The sequence below is a fragment of the Pan paniscus genome, chromosome 18 (assembly GCF_029289425.2).
Source record: "Pan paniscus chromosome 18, NHGRI_mPanPan1-v2.0_pri, whole genome shotgun sequence".
In the NCBI taxonomy this organism is placed as follows: domain Eukaryota; kingdom Metazoa; phylum Chordata; class Mammalia; order Primates; family Hominidae; genus Pan; species Pan paniscus.
This window is the reverse complement of record NC_073267.2, coordinates 83243692-83265531: the sequence shown is the minus strand read 5'-3', so window position 1 is coordinate 83265531 and position 21840 is coordinate 83243692. Positions and strand designations below refer to the sequence as shown.

The 21840-nt window shown below is 43.6% G+C and overlaps 1 protein-coding gene across 1 annotated transcript in view; it reads right to left on the bottom strand.

Moving 5' to 3' along the window:
• Positions 1–21840, bottom strand: part of HYDIN (HYDIN axonemal central pair apparatus protein) — a 429930-nt gene that overhangs the window by 98678 nt on the left and 309412 nt on the right. Inside the window, exons 46-53 of the mRNA XM_063597736.1 lie at positions 20254–20880; positions 17868–18086; positions 8319–8527; positions 7918–8100; positions 7042–7161; positions 3600–3759; positions 3320–3492; positions 679–877 (exon numbers count right to left, since the gene is read on the bottom strand). Of these exons, the coding sequence (XP_063453806.1) occupies positions 679–877; positions 3320–3492; positions 3600–3759; positions 7042–7161; positions 7918–8100; positions 8319–8527; positions 17868–18086; positions 20254–20880 (1890 nt within the window). The remainder of the gene's footprint in view (positions 1–678; positions 878–3319; positions 3493–3599; positions 3760–7041; positions 7162–7917; positions 8101–8318; positions 8528–17867; positions 18087–20253; positions 20881–21840) is intronic.

Below are 21840 nucleotides of genomic sequence, written 5' to 3'. Positions count from 1 at the left end.
AGTTAGCTGGGTGTAGTGGCGCGTGCCTGTAGTCCCAGCTACTCTGGAGGCTGAGGCAGGAGAATTGCTTGAACCCTGGAGGTGGAGGTTGCAGTAAGCCGAGATCACGCCACTGCACTCCAGCCAGGGTGACAGAGCGAGACTCCATCTCAAAAAAAAAAAAAAAAAAAGATACATTGGGAGGTAAAATTAGCAACCTTTGTTGGAGGCCTGCGTTGGAAGGGAGGCCATTAAGAAAAGGGGGAATTAAGGCTGATCCCCAGGCGTCTGTTGGGAGCAACAAGGTGGAGGGTGACATTTCCCCAGATAGGAATCCGACAGGTGACTGGGTTTAGGAGTATGAAATCAGGACTCTGATGCTTACCTAGGTATAGCAACACCATTTGTTCATTTGTTCATTAATTAATTAATTCATTCATTCATTTATTTGTTCCTTCCTTCCACATTGATTGCTCTGTTCCTGGCACTGGGGAATCAGCCATAAGCAATATTGCCTCTATGGAGCTTGCAGTTGTGTGCACAGCAAGAGATTGTGGACTGGGGATATCAGAAGGGGATCAGATAGGAGCATGTAACAGGGAGACCTCTGTGTGTGTGTGTGTGTGTGTGTGTGTGTGTGTGTGTGTGTGTGTGTGTACATGTTTTCATAACCAAGTCTGTGGATGTGTGAAGCCTCACCTCCAACCGAATAGCCTTCTTGATGTTGACAGGCTTGGTGGGCTGAAAGTACAGGTGCAGGCCGTACTCAGCCTCAGGGGGGATGGTCCCCTGCATCAGGGATACAGTGAAATCATCACCCAAGTGCTCCAGGCTGGTGATCCGCCAGGCCACAGGCAGGAGCGTAACATTGCGGAGAAGAACTACCCTGGATTCCTGTCTGCAGAGACAAAAGGAAAGTTGCAATTTCATTTCAAATTTTGTAGTTTCATATGTTTTTTTTTTAACTTTTGTTTTAGGTTCAGGGGTTCATGTGCAGGTTTGTTGTATAGGTAAACTCATGTCATGGGGGTTTGCTGTACAGATTATTCCATCACCCAGGTCCTAAGCCTAGTACCCAATAGTTATTTTTTCTCCTCTTCTCCCTCCTCCCACCCTCCACCCACAAGCATCCTCAAGTGTCTGTTGCTCCCCATTTTGTGCCCACTGGTTCTCATCACTTAGCTCCCACTTCTAAGTGAGAACATGGGGTATTTGGTTTTCCGTTCCTGCATTAGTTTGCTAAGGATAATGGCCATAATCCTTAGCATATAGTTTTTTTTTCTTTCTTTCTTTCTTTCTTTTTTTTTGGAGATGGAGTCTTGCTCTGTCATCCAGTCTGGAGTGCAGTGGTGTGATCTCGGCTCACTGCAACCTCTGCCTCCCAGGCTCAAGCAATTCTCCTGCCTCAGCCTCCTGAGTAGCTGGGATTATAGGCACCCGCCACCATGCCTGGCTAATTTTTGTATTTTTAGTACAGACGGGGTTTCACTGTGTTAGCCAGGCTGGTCTTGAACTCCTGACCTCGTGATCTGCCCGTCTCGGCCTCCCAAAGTTCTGGGATTATAGGCGTGAGCCACTGCACCCGGCCAAGCATATGATTTTTAAAAATTGCAGTTTCTCTTTCATGTGTGGGTGCTGAACAACATTTCTTAACCCTTTTTTGAATTGTTTTATTTAGGTCTACCATATTTTTACTTTGTGTTTCATTGAAAAAAAAATTCACATATAAGCAGACCCACCCAGTTCAAACCTGCATTGTTCAAAGGTCAACCGTATTTTCCTTTAGCACATTAAAAATGCCATTCTATTGTCTTCCAGCTTCCTTTGTTACTGATGAAGCGTCAGTCATATTGTATTTCATTTTATCCTGGCTGCTTTCAAGATTTTCTCTTAATTTCTGCTTTTAAGTAGTTGGACTAAACTTTGACTTAATGTGTTGACTTAATGTGTTATTTCTTGGTTATTAATCTATTATATAACATAGGTGGAGTTGATATTATTAACCCCAGATGACCTATAAAAAACCTGAAACATCCAGGCACAGTGGCTCAGCCTGTAATCCCAGCACTTCAGGAGGTTGGGATGGGTGAATTACCGGAGCTCAGGAGTTGAGACCAGCCTGGGCAACATGGCAAAACCCTGTCTCTACTAAAAAAAAAAATACAAAAAGTTAGCTGGGTGTGGTGGCACATGCCCACCCATAATCCCAGCTACTCAGGAGGCTGAGGCAGGAGAATCGCTTGAATCTGGGAGGCAGAGGTTGCAGCAAGCCGAGATCGCACCACTGTACTCCAGCCTGGGCGACAGAGTGAGACTCTGTCTCGAAACAAAAAAAATCCCTGAAGCTTAGAGAGGTTAATTGATGGCCCCGAAGTCACAGATTTAGTGGTAAGACTTGGGCTATAACTATATTTATCCAGCTTAAGGTTTGCTAAGCTTCTTGGAACTATAAGTTTTTGCTTTTTCACCAAATTTGGGAAAGTTCCATCTACTCTTTAAATATATATATATATATATATATATATATATATTTTTTTTTTTTTTTTTTTTTTGGTCCCACTCTCTCTCTTTTCCTTCTGGGACTCCAATCACAAATATGTTAGTTAGACTGCTTGATGTTGTCCCACTATTTACTGGGGTTCTGCTCATTTTTACCAATATTTTTCTCTCTATGCTTTTTTTTTTTTTTTGAGACAAGGTTTCACTCTATCACCCAGGCTAGAGTGTAGTGGCATGATCATGACTCACTGGAGGTAAGAAAAAGCACTTTTGGTTACTTCAGTTATTACTTAGTTCTTTAATTAGTATTTATCAGGAAATGGGGCTGGTGGTGGTGATTAAAGAATGCAGGACATGTATCATAACAATATTCTCTCCCAGAAGCCCCAGAAATAAACATTTTTCTATTTAGAATAATAATACCAATTCCAGTAATAATTCCAATTAATGAATATGTAAGTTCTAGTTTCGGTCTAATGTTCTGCTTCTACTCTAACTTCTAGAGCAAAGATTCTTAACCTCTTGGGCAATAGACTGCTTTGAGAATCTGAAGAAAGCTGGCCCTTCTGCAGAAACACAGACATACGCATATTTTGGTAGTTGATCTTAGGGGGGTCCTTGGCCCTGCTGAAGTTCATCCACTGAACCCAAGTTAACAATCTGTTAATTAAATAGGTTTACTAACCATCCTGGTTTGCATAGGACCAAGGAGTTTCCCAGGGTGCAGAACTTTCAGTGCTAAAACCAGGAGAGTCTGGAGTAAATCAGGATGAGTTGGTTACCCTAGAACTAAACGCTCTTTAAATTCCCTTCCAGTCCTGACATGATCTAGAACTCTGACCTGTGCAGCAAGAGCCGGTCAAAATGTAATTGCCTGGGTTCCAGCTCTAGTTCCGGGCGGACCCCCTGGCAGCTTAATTGGAAGATGGCTGGCTCTGGGTTGTCATTGATGCAGCAGACAATGCTGTCTTCAAAGACACCAACTGAAGTAGGGTAGGCCCATACGTTTAATATCTGATGGAAGGAAAAGTCAAAAGAAAGTACATTTACACCAAGGATGCCAAGGCCTCAGATTTCCCAAGAAAGCCTTGCCCTGGTGACTTGTGTCCACATGACCGTACCTGCTTCTCATTGGGTTTCAGGACCATGGTGTTGGGTTCCAGGAAGTACGTGTTTGCTTTGACATCATTCTGAAAATAGAAGGATGCCTCCACCACCATTAAGGAAGTGTTCAGGATTGTCAGCGTCTCCATGTTGCCTGGGAATAAGGATGACTTGTACCTGGGGATGAACAAGAATGGGGTTAAGGGTATGAAGACTGAATGAGAATGCAGGTGGAAAAGAAGGCTGTGATGAGAAAGGTAATTCAGAGGGACAGTGTGGCTGCATGGAGGCAGTGGCATGGTGGCTAAGAACATGAGATCTGTAGTTGTGCAGACTTGCCTTTGAGAATAAATGCTACACTGTGACTTGACTCCCTCAAGCCTTGGTCTCCTTATCTCTAAAATGAGGTGATAATACCACTTAGGACTGCTGAGTAGGAAGTGAGATCACACATCTAAAGCTCTCAGGACAGCTGTGGATAGCAAATGCCCAGTGAATGTTAGCTATGATTATTGCAAAGAATTCTGAGAAATATGTAGATCTATCCTTACACCTGCTTATATCCCTGAGAGAGATTATCACTTGAGTAATTTATTTATTTATTTATTTTTTTGTGAGGGAGTTTCGTTCTTGTTGCCCAAGTTGGAGTGCAGTGGCGCAATCTCAGCTCACTGCAACCTCCACCTCCTGGGTTCAAGCAATTCTCCTGCTTCAGCCTCCCAAGTAGCTGGGATTACAGGAGCATGCCACCACACCTGGCTAACTTTTTGTATTTTTAGTAGAAATGGGGTTTCACCATGTTAGCCAGGCTGGTCTCGAACTGCTGACCTCAGATGATCCGCCTGCCTGGGCCTCCCAAAGTGCTGGGATTACAGGCATGAGCCACCGTGCCCGGCCTCACTTGAGTAATTTTTTATTTCACATCTGTTTTAGAGATGACCTCATTCACCTCCTTCTCCCAAACCCTCAGAGAATGTTACTGTTCTGACATGAATTCATTTGGCCTTGTTCACTGTTAGGAGGCAGTTTCTGTTCCTTAGTACCTTAAGGAGAGATCTGCAGAGTTGAGCACTGTGGGCACTGAGGGAGACTCAGTTAATAGTAACTGAGCGAAGCAAACCAGAAGGCCCAAGGGAAAAAGAGGCACATCATCAGAGGTCACGGCACAGGCTAGGAAAGCAGAAACACTCTGAAAAAGGTTTTAGATAGGCCATGATGGAGGATGAAAGGAGAGAGAATGACAGAGACCAAATGAGAGTCAGAGAAACAGAGAACACTCCATATGAATATCTGCCAAAGGGGTGCCGCCTTCTCACTTAACCGCTAATCACTTCCATCCGGCACTGTGCTAAAGGCTCCAGGTGCGTTACCCAGTTCAGTTCTCACGAATTTGTTGCTTTCCCATTTTGCAGATGAGGACACTGAGGCTCAGCACGGTTTAAAATAATAAGTGAACAGGCTTGGCACAGTGGCTCACGCCTGTAATCCAGCACTTTGAGAGGCTGAGGTGGGCAGATTGCTTGAGCTCGGAGTTCGAGACCAGCCTGGGCAACATGGTGAAACCCCATCTCTACAAAAATTAGCCAGGTGCGGTTGCACACACCTGTAGTCCCAGCTACTGGGGAGGCAGAGGTGGGAGGACTGCTTGAGCCTGGGAGCTCAAGGCTGCAGTGAGCTGAGATTGCACCACTGCATTCCAGCCTGGGTGACGGAGTAAGACCCTATCTTAAAAAAAAAAAAAAAAAGACAAGAAAAGAAAAGAATGAGTGAATAATACCCAGTTGTACTGGAACTTATTTTGGATTACCATAGTCACTGTCCTTCCCACATCAGTGTCATCTGGCCCAACATCCTGGTTAATTCCAATGCTGCCCCAAACATGTGCCTCTTTGAACAACCATCATTTCCCTGACTCCCACTCCCAGACTGTTCTGTACCTCATGTCCATCAACCTGACCATACTTTTCCCTCCTAAGCCCTCCTGTCGGGCTTTGAAGATCTCCATCATCAGCAAATTCCCTTCACCTTCAATTTTTAATCCAGCATCTCAGGGAATAAAGTGGAGGTAATAAGGGAATGGAGGACAAAGATGGCCCATAAGCTGCACCGAGAAAGCCCAGAAATTAACACCCTCTACTTAGCACAAGAAACATTGTATTGAATGAAGACATGGTGGAGACCTTGGTTCCAGTTTTGGTTTCACTCCCTGCCTATATGATAAGAAATTTGTATATAACTGAAAAAAACTAGTATCGCTAAGAATGGCTGATCATCAGTCTCATCTGTGGGTCCCCAATTCTGCCTAAAAATCTCCGTCTGTTTCTCTAACATGCTCCCTCTCCTACTTTCCACAAAAACTGTTTTTCATACCCCCTCTATTTCCTCAAGATTTTAAACTTTCGCCACTCCCCTCACTTGCAAGGGATGACCACACATCATTTGTCAAGGAGAAAAAGACATGATTGCGTAGGAGTCTCCTCACCCTTCCAATCAAATTGTAAACCTACCTTCTGCAATGCCATCTCGCCTTTCTCCCCGTTGGCATGCAGTGACAGTCCCTCTTCCTGGCACAAGCCAGCCTCCCCACATCCCACTGTGTTGTCTCAAGGAGCTATGCCATTGACGGCCCTTCCCGTCTCCTGAAATTCCAACCTCTTCCTTCCATTTCCTCTCGGCATGCAAGCCTCATAAGAATAACAGCGCACGAACAGCCTGCCCTGCACTCCAGGCTTTCCTCCCATCTCCCTTCAGAGCCAAGCTTCTCCAAAGAGTTATCTTCTTCACATCTGACTTCTCACTTCACTTTGCTTGGGCACAGAACTCTTGCTAAGGCCCCTAGTGACCTCCATGTTGTTGAACCCTGTGGACATCTATGCCCTCATCCTTCTGCCCTCTCCTCAGTATTCAATGTAGCAACCATGTCCTCTCTTCATGGCTCCATAACACTGGTCTTTTTGGTTTCCCCAATAGCGCTAGCTCTCTTTCTCATCTCCTGGCTCCTCCTTTTGTGCATATTGGAGTTATTCAGGGCTTCTTTTCTTCTTACCTGTACAGTCCTCTCTCAGGCAATCTCATCTACGTCTGTGGCTTTTGTTGCCTTGAAGAGTGATCTCTCCTTTGAGAACCAAAGCTGTATAACCTATTCTCTGCTTCATGTAACTACAGAAATATCTTCCCAGCCTCTTAAACTGAACATAAGCTAAAGCAAACTCTTGATCCTACCCTGATCAAGCCTGAAACCTCTCCTAGGCTTTCCCATATGGGAACATGGCACCCTCATTCCTCTGGGTGTCCAGCAGGGAGTTGGGACACAAGAACCCAGTTCTCCTGATTTGTGGTTGGGGCTAAGAGAGGCAGCATTAGTAAAAGCTACATCTATGTACACAGGAATCCTACTTGCACTGTTCATGAGCCCAACCCAGCAGTCTGAAATCTGCTTTAAAATAATGGAACACTTACTTATCTCTTGATTTTCCACAAAGTAGTGGCCCAAAGTAGTACGTCTCCGTGCTCATAACATACTTCTTAAAGATGACCTCATTTGTCTTCATGTCCATCTTCCGCTGAGGAAATACCACTCTGAACACAGGAGAGGAAAAGGTGAGAGGCTGCCTGAACAGAAGTTTGATGCTGCCACGTGATGTTTACATAAACCCAATATTCCCTGCTCAACACGGGATCCGGGCATCTGGAGACAGAGTGACTCTTCTTTGTCCCAGCTCCTTCCCACCACCAGAGAAGACAGTATGAAATGAACTTGAAAAAAAAGACTCCCAGTGGTGTCTTCTATAATGAGGAGCGGTGACAGAGCTGAGTCAGATATTCTGTCCCAGTGCACCCAGCTGAAAACATTCCTGAGAATCCCTATGGAAAATTGGTTCTGGGAGATATGAATTAGCTTCTGAGTCCCTTGGTCTAATATGGCCAGTTGCTCAGCCAGGTGCTTTTCTGTAGTGTAGGAGCTCTACAGTGGTGTTCAGTAGCTTGGAAAAATTTCACCCATGCAGAGTCACACATGGTTTCTATACTACAGGATAGAACTGCTTTAAATTTGCTTAATAGTTAAATAAGCAAACTAATTTGCCAAAGGAAGACTTTTTTCCTCCCCCTTTGCACCTATGATCATTCTCTTTATTGCAGTCTGGGAATCCTGGTAGTATCATGTCCTCCCTGTGGCTCTTGGTCAATATTCAAGACATGGAAGCTGATACGACAAGAGGGGCTGGGGTGCTGCCCCAGCTCCATGTTATGGTAAGAGCCACCTTGTTCAAAATGCCATGGAGGAAAATGAAAACACATCTGTCAACCTTTTCTTTTAAAATGAAACACACTTACTTTGGGTCTTGGCAAATGTATGGGTAAGTGCAGATGCCTCGGCAGTAGAGCTGGTACTGGCAGCAAGTTCCTAGGATCTCAAAGTTAAAGGTTTGGTCAAAGTTCCCAAACTCATCAGAAGAGAAGTGCACCTGCAACGTTACCTCGCCATTGGCTGGCACGATCCACCGGAAGTGATTCAGTCTGCAAATGACCACACAGGTTTGTAAAGTGAGAGTGCTCCCCTCTGGCCAACAGCAGACAGGAGAGCTGCCTGGAAGTCCTGTCCTGTTGGGGTAGGCATGGTGGCCCCTGGAGCCCCACAGGCAGGACAGCTCTGTTCCCCTCCAGTGCTGTGACAGTCACACCCTCAATGTGGGCTTTGGCCCAGATTCCCCTCCCTGGGTTGCTGGAAGGCCCACCTGGTGAATTTCTCCTGGGAGTGCTGCCCGTTGAAGTTGTCCAGGTCTGTATCTGACAGCTGGGAAATGGTTCCAGCAGGTTCCCCAGAAAGGACCTTCCTGTTTAAGGCCATGTGACGCTTGTCTTTCTGAGTCTCGAAGACTTGGTCTATCTTTTCTTTCATTTTCTGTTTGCCCCCCTTAGATGAGCTGGTCTGCTCCTCTTGAGCCTTAATTAAAAACGAGCATGAGGTCTTAAATATTCACTTTTTGTACACACAAACAGAAGACAGAGATGGCCACATGTCTGTCATCTGGGGAGATGGTGCTGCAGGGTCAGGAAGGCTAGAGCAGGGCAGGGTCTAGTCTTGGGTAGTGACAAGACCAGTGCATTCCTTGGCACCCTAGTCCCTCAGAAGGAGGATGAAACCCTAGAGAAAGCTGGAAGCTGGAGGGTGTGCGTGGAACTCAAGTCTTAGCTCCTGGCAGAACCCACAATGGACAGCGGGGCTTGTAGCCTTCTTGGTACCACTAAGCCAGTTATCCCCATCTGCTTGATGTCTACTTCCTAATACTTTGTTGGCATATACCCCTCACCACCAGCTCTCTCTCCTTCTCTTTATTCTTAGAATTATACATGAAAAGAAAATCTTACTGTTTTGGGAGAGGTAGAGATAAACATGTGTTTAATCTGCTGTGTTTAATAAGAAGTTCCCATTTTTCTAGTGGTATTTTCATGTTTCCTGATCAAAAAAAATTTTTTGCCTTTAATTTATTTATCATTTCCACCATCTTTTAAAAAAGAAAACTTTAAGAGTTGAAGGCCTGGTACAGTAATAACTAGTTTTAACAGTTGCCACTTTTTCTCCTGAGCCATTTGAAGATACCTTGCAGACATGATGACTCCTTGCCTCTAAATACACCTCCTCAAGAAAGGACTTTCTCCTGCAATCCTGCACAATACTGTCATCACACCTAAGAAAATGAACAATAATTCCACACTATCGTTCTGGCACACAGTCTATATTAAAATTTTCCTATTTGTCTCAGGCATGTCTTTTTTTTTTTTTTTTTGAGATAGAGTCTCGCTTTGTCGCCCAGGCTGGAGTGCAGTGGTGCCATCTCAGCTCACTGCAAGCTCCGCCTCCTGGGTTCACGCCATTTTCTTGCCTCAGCCTCCGAAGTAGCTGGGACTACAGGCGCCCGCCACCACGCCCGACTAATTTTGTGTATTTTTAGTAGAGACGGGGTTTCACCATGTTAGCCAGGATGGTCTCGATCTCCTGACCTCGCGATCCACCTGCCTCAGCCTCCCAAAGTGCTGGGATTACAGGCGTGAGCCACCGCGCCTGGCCTCAGGCATGTCTTTATTTATAGACATTTTTTCCCAAATAAGTATTAATCAAAGTTCCTATATTGTGTTTTGTTATGTTTCTTTTTTAATTTTTTATTATTTTTCTATTTTTTATAGGTTATTGGGGTACAGGTGGTATTTGGTTACATGAGTAAGTTTTCTGGTGGCAATTTGTGAGATTTTGGTGCACCCATCACCCAAGCAGTATACACTGCACCCTATTTGTAGTCTTTTATCTCTTGCCCTCTCCCACCCTTCCCCCCAAGTCCCCAAAGTCCATTGTATCATTCTTATGCCTTTGTGTCCCCATAGCTTGGCTACCACATATCAGTGAGAACATACGATGTTTCCCATTCCTGAGTTACTTCACTTAGAATAATAGTCTCTGATATCATTCAGGTAGCTGTGAATGCCGTTAATTCATTCCTTCTTATGGCTGAGTAGTATTCCTTTGTGTATATATATACCACAGTTTCTTTATCCACTTGTTGACTGATGGGCATTTGGGATGGTTCCACCATTTTGCAATTGTGAATTCTGCTGCTATAAACATGTGTGTGCAAGTATCTTTTTCGTATAATGACTTCTTTTCCTCTGGGTAGATATGCAGTATCTAGATCCAGATCTGCTGGATCAAATTGCAGTTCTACTTTTAGTTCTTTAAGGAATGTCCACATTGTTTTCCATAGTGGTTGTACTAGTTTACATTCCTATCAGCAGTGTAGAAGGGTGTTTCTTGATGCACCGCATCCATGCCAACAGTTACTGTTTTTATTTATTTATTTATTTTTTATTTTTTGATTATGGTCATTCTTGCGGGAGTAAGGTGGTATCACATTGTGGTTTTGATTTGCATTTCCCTGATCATTAGTGATGTTGAGCATTTTTTCATATGCTTGTTGGCCATTTGTATATCTTCTTTTGTGAATTGTCTATTCATGTCTTTAGCCCACTTTTTGATGGGATTATTTGTTTTTTTCTTGCTGATTTGTTTCAGTTCATTGTAGATTCTGGATATTAGTCCTTTGTCAGATGTACAGATTGTGAAGATTTTCTCCCACTCTGTAGGTTGTCTGTTTACTCTGCTGACTACTACCTTTGCCATGCAAAAGTTCTTTAGTTTAATTAAGTTCCAGCTAATTATCTTTGTTTTTATTGCATTTGCTTTTGGGTTCTTGGTGATGAAATCCTTGCCTACGCCAATGTCTAGAAGGGTTTTTCCAATGTTATCTTCTAGAATTTTTATAGTTTCAGGTCTTAGATTTAAGTCCTTAATCCATCTTGAGTTGATTTTTGTATAAGGTGAGAGATGAGGATCCAGTTTCATTCTCCTACATGTGGCTAGCCAATTATCCCAGCACTATTTGTTGAAAAGGATGTCCTTTCCCCACTTTATGTTTTTGTTTGCTTTGTCGAAGACCAGTTGGCTGTAAGTATTTGGGTTTCTTTCTGGGTTCTCTATTCTGTTCCATTGGTCTATATGCCTATTTTTAGATCAGTAACATGCTGTTTTGGTGACTATGGCCTTATAGTATAGTTTGAAATCAGGTAGTGTGATGCCTCCAGATTTGTTCTTTTTGCTTAGTCTTGCTTTGGCTATGTGGGCTCTTTTTTGGTTCCATATGAATTTTATAATTTTTTCCTAATTCTGTGAAGAATGATGGTGGTATTTTGATGGAAATTGCGTTGAATTTGTAGATTGCTTTTGGCAGTATGGTCATTTTCACAATATTGATTCTACCCATCCATGAGCATGAGATGTTTCCATTTGTTTGTGTCATCTATGATTTCTTTCAGCAGTGTTTTGTAGTTTTCCTTGCAGAGGTCTTTCACCTCCTTGGTTAGGTATATTCCTAAGTATTTTATTTGTTTTTTTGCAGCTATTGTAAAAGAGGTTGAGTTATTGATTTGATTCTCTGCTTGGTCATTGTTGGTGTATAGAAGAGCTACTGATTTGTGTACATTAATTTTGTATCCAGAAACTGCTGAATTCTTTTGTCAGTTCTAGGATCTTTCTAGGGAGTCTTCAGGGTTTTCAAAGTAAATGACCACGTCATCAGCAAACAGTGAGAGTTTGACTTCCTCTTTGCCGATTTGGATACCCTTTATTTCTCTCTCTTGTCTGATTGTTATGGCGAGGATTTCCAGTACAATGTTGAAGAGGAGTGATGAGAGTGGGCATCCTTGTCTTGTTCCAGTCCTTGGAGGGAACACTTTCAACTTTTCCTCATTCAGTATTATGTTGGCTTTGGGTTTGTCACAGATGGCTTTTTTTTACATTGAGGTGTGTTCCTTGTGTGCTGATTTTGCGAGAGTTTTAATCATAAAGGGATGTTGGATTTTGTCAAAGGCTTTTTCTGCATCTATTGAAATGATCATGTGATTTTTGTTTTTAATTCTGTTAATGTGGTATATCACATTTATTGACTTGCATATGTTAAACCATCCCTGAATCCCTGGTATGAAACCCACTTGATCATTGTGGATTAACTTTTTGATATGCTGTTGGATTTGATTAGCTAAATGTTAAGGATTTTGGTTAGCTAAATGTTAAGGATTTTAGCATCTATGTTCATCAGGCATATCGGCCTGCAGTTTTCTTTTTTTGGTTGTGTCCCTTCCTGGTTTTGGAATTAGGGTGATGCTGGCTTCGTAGAATGAATTAGGGAGGGTTCCCTCTTTCTCTATCTTGTGGAATAGGGTCAATAGGATGGGTATCCATTCTTCTTTGAATGTCTGGTAGAATTCTGCTGTGAATCCATGTGGTCCTGGACTTTTTTTTGGTGGTAATTTTTAAATTACCATTTCAATCTCACTGCTTGTTACTGGTCAGTTCAGGGTATCTAGTTCTTCCTGATTTAAGCTAGGAGGTTGTATTTTTCCAGGAGTTTATCCATCTCTTCCAGGTTTCCTAGTTTGTGAGTGTAAAGGTGTTCATAGTAGCCTTGAATGATCTTTTGTATTTCTGTGGTGTCAGTTGTAATATCTCCTGTTTGTTTCTTATTGAGGTTATTTGGATTTTTCTCTCTTCTTTTCTTGGTTAGTCTTGCTAATGGTCTATCAATTTTATTTATCTTTTCAAAGAACTAGCTTTTTGTTTCATTTATCTTTCGTATTGCTTTTTTTTTTGTTTCAATTTCATTTAGTTCTGCTCTGATCTTGGTTATTTCCTTTCTTCTGCTGGGTTTGGGTTTGATTTGTTCTTGTTTCTCTAGTTCCTTGAGGTGTGACCTTAGATTGGCAGTTAGTGCTCTTTCAGTCTTTTTGATGCGGGCATTTAGGGCTATGAACTTTCTGCTTAGCATCACCTTTGCTGTATCCCAGAGATTTTGATAGGTTGTGTCATTCAGTTCTATGAAGTTTTAAATTTCCATCTTGATTTTGTTTTTGACCCAGTGATCATTCGGGAGCAGGTTATTTAATTTTCATGTATTTGCATGGCTTTGAAGGTTCCTTCTGGAGTTGATTTCAGTTTTATTCCACTGTGGTCTGAGAGAGTGCTTGATATAATTTCAATTTTCTTAAATTTATTGAGGCTCATTTTGCGGCCTATCATATGGTCTATGTTGGAGAAAGTTCCATGAACTGTTGAGTAGCATGTGTATTCTGTGGCTGTTGGATGGAATGTTCTGTATGTATCTGTTAAGTCCATTTGTTCCAAGGTATAGTTTAAATTCATGTTTCTTTGTTGACTTTCTGTCTTGATGGCCTGTCTTGTGCTGTCAGTGGAGTACTGAAGTCCCCCACTATTATTGTGTTGCTGTCTATCTCATTTCTTAGGTCTATTAGTAATTGTTTTATAAATTTGGGAGCTCCAGTGTTAGGTGCATCTGTGTTTAGGACTGTGGTATTTTCTGGTTGGACAGGGCTTTTACCATTATATAATGTCCCTCTTTGTCTTTTTAAACTGCTGTTGCTTTAAAGCTCATTTTGTCTGATATAAGAATAGCTGTCCCTGCTCTCTTTTGGTGTCCATTTGCATGAAAACCTTTTTCCACCCTTTTACTTTATGTGAGTCCTTATATGTTAGGTGAGTCTCTTGAAGGCAGCAGATAGTTGGTTGGTGAATTCTTATCCATTCTGCAGTTCTGTATCTTTTAAGTAAAGCATTTAGGCATTTACATTCAATGTTAGTATTGAGATGTGAGGTACCATTCCATTAATTGTGCTATTTGTTGCCTGTGTACCTTGGTTTTTTGCTTTTTTGTTTTTTTTTTAATTGTATTTTTGTTTTATAGGTCCTGTGAGGTTTATGCTTTAAAGAAGTTCTGTTTTGATGTGTTTCCAGGATTTGTTTCAAGATTTAGAGCTCCTTTTAGCAGTTCTTATAATACTGGCATGGTAGTGGCAAATTCTCTCAGCATTTGTTTGTCTGAAAAAGACTGTATCTTTCCTTCACATACGATGCTTAGTTTTGCTGGATACAAAATTCTTGGCTGATACTTCTTTTGTTTGAGGAGTCTGAAGATAGGGCCCCAATCCCTTCTATCTTGTAGGGTTTCTGCTGAGAAATCTGCTGTTAATCTGATAGGTTTTCCTTTGATGATTATGTTGTTTTTGTCTCACAGCTCTTAAGATTCTTTCCTTCGTCTTAACTTTAAATAAGCTGATGACAATGTGCCTAAGTGATGATCTTTCTGTGATGAATTTTCCAGGTGTTCTTTGTGCTTCTTGTATTTGGATGTCTAGGTCTCTAGCAAGGCTGGGGAAGTTTTCCTCGATTATTCCCCCAGATATGTTTTCCAAACTTTTAGATTTCTCTTCTTCCTCAGGAACACTGATTATTCTTAGGTTTGGTCATTTAACATAATCCCAGACTTCTTGGAGGCTTTGTTCATATTTTCTTATTCTTTTTTCTTTGTCTTTGTTGGATTGGGTTAATTAGAAGACCTTGTCTTTGAGCTCTGAATTTCTTTCTTCTACTTGTTCAATTCTATTGTTGAGACTTTCCAGAGCATTTTGCATTTCTCTAAGTGTGTTCAATATTTCCTCCAGTTTTGATTGTTTTTTATTTACACTGTGTATTTCATTGAATATTTCTCCCTTCACTTCTTCTATCATTTTTTGGATTTCCTGGAACTAGGCTTCACCTTTCTCTGGTTACTCTCTGATTGGCTTAATAACTAACCTCCTGAATTCTTTTTCAGGTAAATCAGGGATTTCTTCTTGGTTTGAATCCATTGCTAGTGAGCTACTGTGATTTTGGGGGGCTACTAAAGGGCCTTGTTTTGTCATATTATCAGAGTTGGTTTTCTGGTTCCTTCTCATTTGGGTAGGCTCTGTCAGAGGGAAAGTCTATGGCTGAAGGCTGTTGTTCAGATTCTTTTGTCCCACAGGGTGTTCCCTTGATGTAGTATGCTCCCCCTTTTCCTATGGATGTGGCTTCCTGAGAGCCGAGCTGTGCTGATGGTTACCTCTCTTCTGGGTCTAGCCACCCAGCAAGTCTACCAGGCTCTGGGCTTGTGCGGGGGTTGTCTGCACAGAGTCCTGTGATGTGAAACATCTATGGGTCTCTCAGTCATGGACACCAGCACCTCTTCTGGTGGAGGTGGCAGGGGGGTGAAATGAACTCTGTGAGGATTCTTAGCTTTGGTGGTTTAATGCTCTATTTCTGTGCTGGTTGGCTTCCTGATGGGAGGTGGCACTTTCCAGAGACCATCAGCTGTGGTAATATGGAGAGGAAGGAACCAGTGGTGGGTAGTGCCCTAGAACTCCCAAGAATATATGCTGTTTGTGTTCAGGTACCAGGGTGGGTAGGGAAGGACCATCAGTTGGGGACAGGGCTAGGCATGTCTGAGCTCAGACTCTCTTTGGGCTGGTCTTGCTGTGGCTGCTGTGGAGGATGGGGGTGAGGTTCCTAGGTCAATGGAGTTATGTACCTAGGAGGATTATGCCTCCCTCTGCTGAGTTGTGCAGGTTGTCAGGGAAGTGGGCAAAAGCCAGCAGTTACAGGCCTCACCCAGCTCCCATGCAATCCAAAGGGCTGGTCTTACTCCCACCATGCCCCCACCAACAGCATTGAGTCTGTTTCCAGGCAGTGGGCAAGCAGGGCTGAGAACTTGCCCCAGGCTACCCACCTCCCAGCTGTGAAAGCAAGTATGGCTTTAGTTCTTCCCCTGCCTGTGGAGTCTGCATGCTGGATTTGTGCCCTTCCCAGAGTCCTGGCCAGGAGGCTTCTCATCCAGTTCAAATTGTTACAAAGTTCAGCTGGAGACTTCCTTCTCCCTGTGGCATTTTCCCTGGGCCTCTGGCTGTCCTCCTGAAAGATCCCTGTGATGCCAGACAGGAATGGCCTGCTTGGGGACCTAGGGAGCTCCCAGGGCCTTTCCTGCTGCTTCCTCTACCCCTGTATTTTGCTCAACTCTCTAAATTGACTCAGCTCCAGGTAAGGTTGGAATCTTCTCCTTTAAACTAGACCTTCAGTTTCCCCAGTTGGGGTGTGTATCCAGGGGCGGAGGATCTTCCTTTCCCACTTCTGCAGTTTGGGCACTCACAGTATTTGGGGTGTCTCCTGGGTCCTGCAGGAGCAGTCTGCTGCTTGCTTCAGAGGGTCTGTGGTTCCCTTCAGGTTTCTTGATTTATTCCTGCAGTTGTTCTGGAGCTAAAATTCACAATGCGAGACTTGCTGCTCTGTCCACCCGAGTTGGAGTTGCATCTAGTCCTGCCTCCTGTCTGCCATGATCTGTTATGTTTCTTTAGTATCTTTCAATCTAGACCCTCCTGCCCCCTCTCCCAATCACACTGCCTTTTTAGAGAGACCAGATTTGTGTTCTTACAAAATACCCCATAGTCTGAATTCTTCTGAGCATTCTTACGTGCCATTTCTTTTTCTTTTCTTTTTCTCTTTCTCTCTTTTTCCTTCCTTCCTTGCTTCCTTCCTTTGTTTTTCTTTCTTTCTTTCCCCTCTCTCTCTTCTATTCCTTCCGTCTTTCTTTTCTTTTTCTTTTGAGACAGGATCTCACTCTATTGCCCAGGCTGGAGTGCAGTGGTGCCATCTCAACTCACTATAACTCTGACTCCAGGGCTCAAGCGATCCTCCCACCTCAGCCTCCTGAGTAGCTGGGACTACAGGTGCATGCCACCATGCCCGGCTAATTTTTGTATTTTTTGTAGAGATGGGGTTTCACCATATTCCCAGGGTGGTCTCAAACATCTGGGCTCAAGCAATCTGCCCACCTCAACCTCCCAAAGTGTGGGGATTACAGGCGTGAGCCACAGTGCCCAGCCGGCTGATTTTCAAAATAAGGGGTTGATGGCAAGTTTTTCTTCTTTATCTTTTCAATTTGAAATTTCACCAGGGACTGTCTGCTTGGGTGAGGCATGCCCACTGACGCTACTGATCTCAGATGTTGATTTCCTTCTTACTTGTAAACTGAGGTTTGGGGTAGTCTCTATCCCCAATTTACATGTAAGCAGGACTTATAGGTGAAGTTACGAGCTCTCTTTGCTGATGTGCATGGTTTATAGAAGGCTGTGTGCAGAGATTCAAATTGTGGGCCACCCTTCTCCTCTGGGAATAAAAAAACCTTCTATAATTTTAAATATACACACTTGCTGCATATTATTGGTTAAATTTATTTTTCTTGTGATTTATTCTATTAATTGCATATATTTTCTTCTATTTCTGCACAATTTTATTTTGATTATTTATATTTTAACCCAGCTGGAATGTATTTTACTGTATTGTGTCACAAACAGTGACTTTACCCCAAACATCCAATCTTCCCATCCTAATTTCTTTAATAATTTATCCTTTCTGCAGTGGCGCATGTCTCCTTAACTTGTGTGTGTTGATTCTTATATTCTTACACACTATGCGAATCACCTTAGCTTCAAAACACATTTTTATGTTTTAAAAAAGATTAGATAGCTTTTTAAGAGTGCTAGTTTTGCTTATTTTCTTATTGTGGATGTGCTGCAGAGTAACTTGACAAGTTCCCTAAACCCTCCAATGGGGACTGCAAAGGTTGTTAGGTGAGAATCAATCATTATCCGTTTCCTCTTAGGAGGTAGGACAAGTCAGAGCCAGGGAAGGTGCAGTTCAGGGATGCTCACATGAGGTTTTCAGGTAGGATCCCCAACGAGTCAAGGGAAAATAACCCAGTGAGCAGAACACCTCATGCCAGGCTCCATTTTTGGTCTGGTGGAGGGTAACCTTCTCTCCCTGCCCCCTGAAGTCCTGCCAAGGTTAGGAGAATAAACTGCTCCTGTGTTACCTTTGTAGTGTTTGTGGTGGCCAAAAAGTCTGATTCTATTTCCATTTCTTTTTTTTCATCCAGAGATATATCTTCGGATGGTGGGATCACAAATACAAAATGCTCCAGGTCGTCTGTCATGGTCAAAGGTGGCCGCTTCACCGGGTAGGAGACGATTGAGAATAAGGCAGGAGGCGGGATGGGTGGTCCGGAGGAACCCAGACCCAAGATGTCTAGGATCTAAAGGAAAGGCCCATTGTGAATTTCCTGTGCAAAACCCTATGCCTCTCTTACCATAGCCTTTGTTACACTTTATGGCAATTGTTTAATTGTCTGCCTTTGCAACTGGGCTGTAAACTCCATTAGGATGGTTAGCAGGTGGATATGGCACACAGCCTAGCACATAGCAGGCAATCAATAAATCTCTGTTTAATATGAAGAGGCCAGCTCTTAACGTTCTAATATCTAGAGTACAGAGTTTTTCCATCTATTTTCAGATTCCATGTTAATTTTTCTTTTTGCATTAAATGTTCCTTCCTTCCAAGGTGAAAGAAAGTTGGGATAGGAGCAAGTCAAATGCAGCAAAGAAAATAATAAAGCAAAGGTTCTGGGACTGGGGATGAGAATGGGAATGAAGAGAGAAGTGAAAAATAACCTGAGAGAGAAAACATTTATTCCTCCAGCATTTTCCCATCCTGCTCTCATATATAATGAATGAGCAATTTCCAGAGCAAATGGTTTGAAAATTTAACAGCTACTTCCTGCCTCAGAATAAGCATGTTGCCTCTAGACTAATAGCCATTATCACAACAGTAAAGGTTACAGCCCACCTGAGGGCCCAGCCTGTGGACCACTGGGCCTGTGAGGCCCAGCAAGTAACTAAATATCTTCATGTAATCCTGTGCTTCTCATCCTGTGTGTCAAGGAGCTAAAGGCATTTCCTGACAAATACGCAGCTGAGTTAACTCCCAGGATTTAGAATGTCTATGAAGAAAGGCAAGAATGATTTGTAGCAATTGTTGAATTACCAGAGCCAGGGAGTTCTTCAAGCAGCAGTCTAACCTATGATTTGGAAGGTGGAGAGTATAAAACAAGGCAAGAAGATGTTCTTGTTATAGTCCTTTTTTTAAAAAAAAACATTTCCAGGGAAAAAATCACAATTCCTTAGCTAAGGCTGGCCTGAGGTGAAACTGGGAAGGGCGTAGAGCTGATGTTGTGTGTCCCCCAGCAGTCCTTCCCGCCTGTGGTGCCACCCGGGACCACTGTGGCAAGGCTTCTACTGTGGGCCGCGGCACATGGAAGTCACATGGATTGCAGGGATGACTCTGATCCTCCCGTCATCCCTGACCTGCCACATATCCCTCCCAGGCTCTAGTCTCTACTTTTAAAAGTTGACTCATGCCTGTAATCCCAGCACTTTGGGAGGCTGAGGCTGATCATTTAAGGTCAGGAGTTTAAGACCAGCCTGACCAACATGGTGAAACCCTGTCTCTACTAAAGATACAAAAAAATTAGCTAGTCGTGCTAGTGCATGCCTATAGTCCCAGCTACTTAGGAGGCTGAGGCAGGAGAATCGCTTGAACACCAGAGGCAGAGGTTGCAGTGAGCTGATATTGTGCCACTGCACTCCAGCCTGGGCAACAGAGTGAGACTCCATCTCAAAAAAAAAAAAAAGAAAAAGAAAAAAAGAAAAAAAGTTGCATCTAGTTTGTCATGAACGAAACCAGAGGGCAGCAAACTGTGGTGCCCTGGCTGAATCTGGCCTGCTACTTTTTCTAAATAAACTTGAATTGGAACACGGCCATGCCCATTCATTTACATGTTGCTGGTGGTCACTTTTACCCTCTGAAGGCCAAGTGGAGTAGTTTTGATAGAAGTGGTATCACCCGCAGCCTAAAATGCTTACTTTCTGGTCCTTTACAGAAAAAACCTGTCCCTGGAGAAAAGGCTATAATAAGCCTCTCCTCCAAACTGCTAGCAAAGGTGGCTTTTGGATACACAATACTTTTGTTTATAGGAAAGAAGAGCTGTCTTATAGGATAATTTCTGTCACTGTGGGAGGTCTGTGGGAAGATTTTGGAGTGGATGGGTCTCCTGCTTCACCCCAAAGCCTCACCTGCCTTGCCATTCTGTAGCACCCATATTATCAATATTAAAAACCAACCATTACAGGTGGCTTCCCATAAGGTTGGATGGACTAATCTAGATGTGTGACATTTCCTACGAATTTTTTCTTGCCAAGTAGAAAAGGTCCTTTAGTCATTATTGTCTTAATTCCAAGGGAGCATCAGAGATGCATGCAATTGAGGGGATATGGGTTTCAGGTAGGGAGAAGCACCCCTGATGATCTTAGCACAGCGCCTGCTGCCTGACTTGAGACTTCCCCACCCTGGAGGAGAGTCCATACCTGCTCTCCTTTGGGAAGCTTGTCGCTCTCTAGGGCCTGCTTCCAGCTCAAGCCTTCAAAGTCTGGTGTCTGGATGTTAAGGAAGGGTACGCCCAGGTCCTTCTCCTTCTTCCCTTCGTGGTCCTCCTCCCCTTCCCCCTCCCAGTCGCTCCGCTCCTCCAGGGCTCGCAGCTTCTCCAGGCGCTCCCGCTCCGCCTTCTCCCTCTCCAGGCGCTCCTTCTCCGTGCGCTCCTTCTCCAGGCGCTCTCTCTCCCGGTCCTTGCGGCCCCTGCGCCCACCCGAGGGGACCTGGCGCTGGTCGTCGGGCTCATGGGGCGCTTCCTCCATCCCTGCAGGAGGCAGCTGGACTCCTTGCTTCCGGTCCCAGTACATGAGGATGTTCTGGACATCCTTCAGTGTCAATTCGTAGGCCTTAAACTTCTGGGCCAGTTGCTTGTCGGGGTCCTTTGAGATGTCCCCTTCACTGTCCTCTTGGTCCTGGACAAGAGGAAGCCCATGTATGCTGACATCGCCCATGTTCCTTTTCTTCTTATTTAGCTCTTCCTTCTCAGACATTGTTTGTTCCCTAACAGATATTTTCCTTTCGATTGTCTCCATCTTGACATCCACTTTGGTGAGCGGAGGAACCTAGAAGGCATGACACAGAAAAGATGCGTCAAACAGTTTTTTACGGGGTAGTAAATTGCCTAAGGAGGAGCAAAAGGACATTTTGTCTCATGAGAAGGTCTCCGAGGATCTGGGCACCTCCTCTGCACGCTAAGATTGTGCCTGGGAATCATCTTGGGGGTTTTAATCTAAATATCTATTCCATGGTCCTTCTCTGTTTGAGATCTGGCTGGGTCCTGGCATTGTGCATTTTGGAAAAGGTGCAGAGTGACTTTGATGTGTACTCCTGGTTGAGAGCTGCTGTTCTGCAGGATCAAGGGGAAAAGACTAGCAGATGCAAGCCATATGCACCTGCCTCAGGTGCCCTGGGATAGGCCACAGCGTGTAGTGGTCCAATCCCAGCTGCACTGCTTGGTAGCTGTGACCCTGGGAGAGGACTCAGCCTCTCTCTGCCTCATCTGTAAAACGGAGATAGCAACATTAATACCTACTCCAGAGGACTCCTGAAGATTAAATGTGTGAATGCACGTAAAAAGCTTACAACAGTGCCTTTTCAGTTATTAAAACCACACACGTATTGTATACAATGGATATTGTTGGGAACAAATGGGGGTTTAGAATTTGGCTGCACCTCAGGCTTTTAAAATATGTATTTATTTAATGCTCTGAGCATAGAGAAACCAACTTTATTCTTTTTCTTACTGCACTTTTAAACTTGTTTTGTGGACTCTGATTTTCTCCTCCCCTGGATGAAATCCTCGGGTAGGCTCCATCGTTTTTTGGGTCATTCTTTGATGATATTATGCAAAGTCCATTCCAGTCTAGTGACTGCTATCTGCAGTGCAGCCAGTGTCTCCCTTTCCAGGTCTAGCTCTCCTCCTCTGTAAGTTCAGGCCAGCATCAGGCTTGGAGACATGAACGACCAGGGGCTGGCTTTTCCCCTCATCTTGCTGCCCTTCCTCCTTCTTTGCTTCTCCATCT